Source organism: Gossypium hirsutum, chromosome D06 (genome assembly GCF_007990345.1).
Source record: "Gossypium hirsutum isolate 1008001.06 chromosome D06, Gossypium_hirsutum_v2.1, whole genome shotgun sequence".
Classification (NCBI taxonomy): Eukaryota; Viridiplantae; Streptophyta; class Magnoliopsida; order Malvales; family Malvaceae; genus Gossypium; species Gossypium hirsutum.
Genome location: NC_053442.1, coordinates 59,714,013 through 59,719,369, shown reverse-complemented (window position 1 = coordinate 59,719,369; position 5,357 = coordinate 59,714,013). Strand labels below are relative to the sequence as shown.

The window sequence follows — 5,357 nt, the reverse complement described above, 5'->3', positions numbered from 1 at the left end:
TTCTAATTTTGTGAGGAGAAAAAAACTAAAAATTAAGAGAAAATATCTGATTTGTCATTCTACTTTAAGATGACGTGATATCACAATTTCATACTATCTTTCCTTGAACATGTACCGAACTCAATATTAATGTTATGTATATTTTGAACATTTTAATGGAAAACAAAAAAGTAAATAAAATCTCTAATTAAAATGGTAAAAAGAAGCTAGGGATTTCAAGAAAATAAAATGCCTGTTTCTTTTTACTAATTTGATTTAATATTAATAAAAATTAAGCTAAGAAAAAGAGTAGGAGACTCGACGGTGACCGGGGCTGCAAGACGGGCACCTGACGAGACCGTTGGCATTGCAATCGTTACAACTTCGGAACCCAGATTTTTCAAAATAGATCTTATGGCTACCATTGCATTGTCGACAAACAACGAATCTCATCCCTTGGCATAAATCACAGACACTGGACCCTACAGCAACCGGTGACCCACCAATCTGGTTCTTCAGTTCTCCACACTCATGTAACCGTTTGATTTCCTCCGCCCCACCTACGTACTTCCCGCCGATGAAAACCAAGGGTAGCGTAAAGCTTTTGATTTCATTCCGCCCGATGATCCCCTGCAGCTCCCCTACGAAATCCGAATCCATAGACAAATCTCGTTCGTCGATCGGTACGCCGAATCCACGTAGGATTGACCTGACGGCCTTACAGTCCTCGAAAGTCCTACGGACGACACGGAGGCTGGTGAAGTAAAGTACAACCCGGTGATCAGCGTAAGGGAGAGTAACGGAGGGTTGGGGTGATAAGGGAGCATGGTAGTGGGTTTGAGCCGCTGACGCTGCGGCCGCAGCCCATGCGCGGAGGACGGAGGTTGAGAGTGTTACACGGTGGAAAATGGAGGGTTTTTTGGGGGATTTAGAATAGGACTGGAAGGGTTGGTCTTCTTGGAGGATGGCGTTAATGTCTTTCAAAGAAGAGGAAGAGAAATGGGAGGGTGATTTGGGAGTGGAGGTTGCAGTGTTTGGTGGTGATCTTAGTAGCCAGTGAGGGAACATTGGAGAGGGTTTGAAGGAATTAGGAAGGAGGGATTAACATAGAAATTAAGAATTACGAACCAAATATAAGGTTAAGTGGGATTTGCGCTTATTAAGGCAACCCTGGATAAGGCTTAGATTAAGGGATTCCAGATTCATGCCTACCTTGAGAGGGAGAGTGATACTCTGTATAATCATATTTTATTTTTTTAATGAAAATATTTAATTATATTATATACAATTTTTAACATGATTTAAAAAAAAACATAATTATTATTATCTTTTGAAAATTTTATACTTATAAATAAAATTTAAAAAAAGGAGTATGGAATTCAACCTAATTATCATGGAATTAAAATGTTTCCATTTTCAGTGTATCAAAGATAAGAACTCTTTATTAGTTAGTTAGTCTTAATTAGGATAACTTATTAAAAAAGAAAAGCACTTCAATTTTATAAAAAAAATTTATTTTAGTTTTTATTTAATTTTCTGTCTTTTTTTAGTTTTTAAACTTGTATTGTTTATCAAATCACCCAAAATTAAATAAAAAAATTAATATCAGTTAATTTTGTTAATGTGAATTACTACACGAATCCCACATCAGCAATTAATTAATTTTTAAAAAAATTATTTAAATTGTTAATATTTTTAAATTAATTAATTGCTAATGTGACTACATGTGAACTGCCACGTGAATGTCATATTAACAAAGTTAACAAATGTTAAATTTTTTATCTATTTTAATTGATTTGACAAACAAATTTTAAATATTAAAATAAACAAAAGACTAAAATAAATTTTTTATGTGAAAAAGAAATCAACATATTGGTTCGCTAAAATGTGCCACGTGTTACTGATTTTCTTAAATTTTATTTATACTTGGATTTGTGGAAAAAAGCTCAACTTAGATTATTCAGAGTTAATTACATCAAACATCTAAATTTTAAAATGTTTTAATTATATTTTTAAACTATTAATATTATATTGATTAAACCTTTTCATTGCTAAAGCCATTAATTTAACCGTTAAACACATATCAAATTTTATGTAGCTGAATTTAAAATGAATATTTTAAAGAAACAGAATGTTGTCACATAATAAAATTAACTAATAAAAGAGTGAAAAATTGAAAAAAGAAGAGTAAATGATAACATTTCTATAAAAGTTTCGAAAACCTCGAGAGTAAGATTTTTGAAATATCTATTTTTACAATATTCATTTTTCTTAAAATTTTCATTTTAAATTAAGTCGTATAAAATTTGACTTGCCATTTAACTATTAAATTAACGATTTTAATAACAAAATGATCTAATAGTTTAAGGATGTAATTAAAATATTTAAAGTTTAAGAATCAAATTAAAATAAAAGTTATAATTTAAAAATTTTTGATGCAATTAACTCGAATATTTACTAACTATTTTCAAAAGTTAAAATGATTATTAAAAATTAAGTACATGGCACAATTTGACATTAAATTCTCTATATGCATTTTGTAAGAAAAATATTTTATATTTATATAATTTTGTAAAATATTTTTTCCTATTTAGATTAAGATATTTGACCCAAAAATATAAAAATCTATTCAACAAGTAGATGGTTGATAATTCAACTGTGGTTTATACTTATTTTATGGTTAATCAGTTCTGTCCCTTACTTCGGACTAATATATTGGTCAATTCTTGATCTGATTGTTCAATTATGTCTGATTTAACAATCATGATTTTATGTCAAGATATATTTTAAAATTTATTATGCAATCAGTTGAGATTATAAAGATGAGAATACAACATAAAATCAATATAGTTATATAAATTGATTGAGCCTTGGATCAATCAACATCGTTATCTATGCAACATATAGGAGGATGTGAATTCGAATACATTTAAGGACATATCATTCTCTTATTTAAGGGTTTAGGATTATGGCTAGTTTGTAGGATTTGTATAAAAATATATGTTGACACCATTTTTTTGATGGAAAACGGGGTCAACTTGAGTTTTGAAAAATGAAGTCAAATGTGGGAGTCGCCACCAATCCTTTTTTTGATGAGGTGTGATCGAGTCACCTCAAAAAGTGGTTGTTTTTAATAAACGATTTAATTTTTATTAAAACAACTATTTTGGTCTACGAAGTTCAGAAAAATGGGTTCGGGAGTCGGTTATGCACGAGGCCGGGTTAGCACCCTCGATACGCCCAAAATTGGTACCTAGTTGATTACTTAATGTCTTGGAGTCGAAAATTAAAAACTCGAAAAGAATTTAAAAATACGATCCTTCTTTATATTGCGTTATTTAAAAAAAATTACTTGGATAAATCAAAATGGAAAAATGCCTTCTTATCTCGAAGTAACAAGATGTCACATTCAGTAAGTTAAAACACGACACCTCGTATTTTCGAGAGTAAGCTTGCATATATTTTTTTGTTTAAACCTCATTTATTTCAATTTTAAAAGGATATTCGGTTATTTAGAATCACGAGAAAAATCGAAGCCCAGTAAGTTAGGGCACGATTTCTTGAATTTTCTAAATACGGAATATTGCCTTTATTTTCGAAATTTTATATGTTTGAAATTTAAAAGGATATTTTGTTATTTGGGTTTAATGAGAAAATCGAGACCCAGTAAGTTAGGGTACAATTTCTCAAATTTCCAAAATGCAAAATATTGCCTTATTTAGCAAAATTCATTTTGAATAATAGCGGGTAATCTATTTGAAGGTATGCATTTATCTCACTTAGAATAAAATAAAGCAATCTAAACTGGATAACTATGTCGGAGTTTAATTTACAATACAATGACGTGAACTAATCAATACAATAATAAACATAGAGTAATGATACATGAATAAAATTATACCAATGGCACACACAATGAAAATAATCACTCAACACACATTATTTAAACATCATTATTAATAAAAAAGGGATGAATAAATTAAATAACATATATAACAATTTCAAAATAAGTAGTATAAAATAAATTAGAACAAATAAATGTAGGATAATTTTGAAGGGATAATAAATGAATTTTGAACAAATAAAATAAAAAAGTTTATACAAAACGATTTTAAAATACTATGTATAAAAATTTTAAAAGTAATATGTATGTACATATAGAAATGTAAGATACGAAAAATTTTAAAATGGATAATAAATAAACATAAGACGTATATCATAGCTGAAAAAGTACCAAATGATTTTAAATAATTAGTATATATAATGCGTTCCAATGTAAGATAAATAATGTATAAAATACTCAATGTATAGAAACTCTAAACAAAAATAAAACAGTTTTGATATAAATAATATAAAGAATTTCAAAATAAATAGTATAGGAAACAATCTAAATTACATAGTACATATAAATTCAAAATAGATAATGCAAACACATGTATTTAAGATAAATAACATATAAAAAGCTTGAGATAAATACTAGTTAATTTAAAACAGTCTAAAACAAAATAACATATAAAAGAAAATCTTAAATAATAAAAGAAACAGTTTAAAAATGTACAAAAAATGGGGTTAAAAGGTAATGGGCATGATTGAAACCAGAAATAAAATAAAGGGGATAATAAAAAAATTAAAAGATGGAACGAGGGACTGATTTGCAACGTGCTAAAAATATCAGGGAGCGAAGGAAGAAATATGCCAAGCCCCTTGTGCACAGCGTTTCAATGCAAAGGGGCACACATGGTCAAAGGACCCGATTGAAGTAGACAAGGAATTTGCAGCCCAAATTTTAAAAAATAAATAAATAAATAAAAGGTTAAAGTGCGCTTCAGCGCAAGGTGAAGGGACTAAAGGCATAAATTACCCATTAAGGGCAAGAATGTGTTAATTTCCCCCCTCAAACGGCACTGTTTTGCAATCCATAAAAGCAAACAAATGCTTTCTTTTTCTGCCATTTATTTTTAGCAAAGAAACCCCCAAAAAAAGTTTAACATTATTTTTTTAAAAAAACACATAGAGTCCCCATGGCCCCTCTCTCGCGCAGTCCCCTCTTCCGACTTAGGGCTCCTCCGGCGTTCAACTACGCCGTCGTCGACTTACGACCGGCGACACGATGGGATGGGCTTTGCAGCCCCGTTTAACGGCGTCCTTGAGAGCCAAGACTCTCTCCACCCATGGGAGTCGAAAACAAGGGAGGTTCTCGGCCTCTTGGACCCGATTTGGACGACGGAGGAGAGACCCTCCGACGACGGAACCAAGGCCACTTCCGGTGAGTTCCCTCTCCCTTTATTTTGATTTTGATTTTTTTTATTATAGTTATTAAAAAATAGATTTGCAAAAGAAGAAAAAATGTAAGATAAAACAAGTAAACAAATAAAAAA

The 5,357-nt window shown here is 30.3% G+C and overlaps 1 protein-coding gene across 1 annotated transcript; it reads right to left on the bottom strand.

Moving 5' to 3' along the window:
• Positions 1–213: 213 nt before the first annotated feature.
• Positions 214–1,196, bottom strand: LOC121218569 (uncharacterized protein At3g28850). Its single transcript, XM_041095998.1, has one exon. It carries the CDS (start codon positions 1,045–1,047, stop codon positions 277–279), a length of 771 nt encoding a protein of 256 aa, XP_040951932.1. The 5' UTR covers positions 1,048–1,196; the 3' UTR covers positions 214–276.
• Positions 1,197–5,357: the final 4,161 nt, after the last annotated feature.

Coding starts and splice junctions, on each gene's coding strand:
- LOC121218569 (XM_041095998.1), bottom strand. CDS start 1,047: ATGTTCCCTCACTGGCTACTAAGATCACCACCAAACACTGCAACCTCC.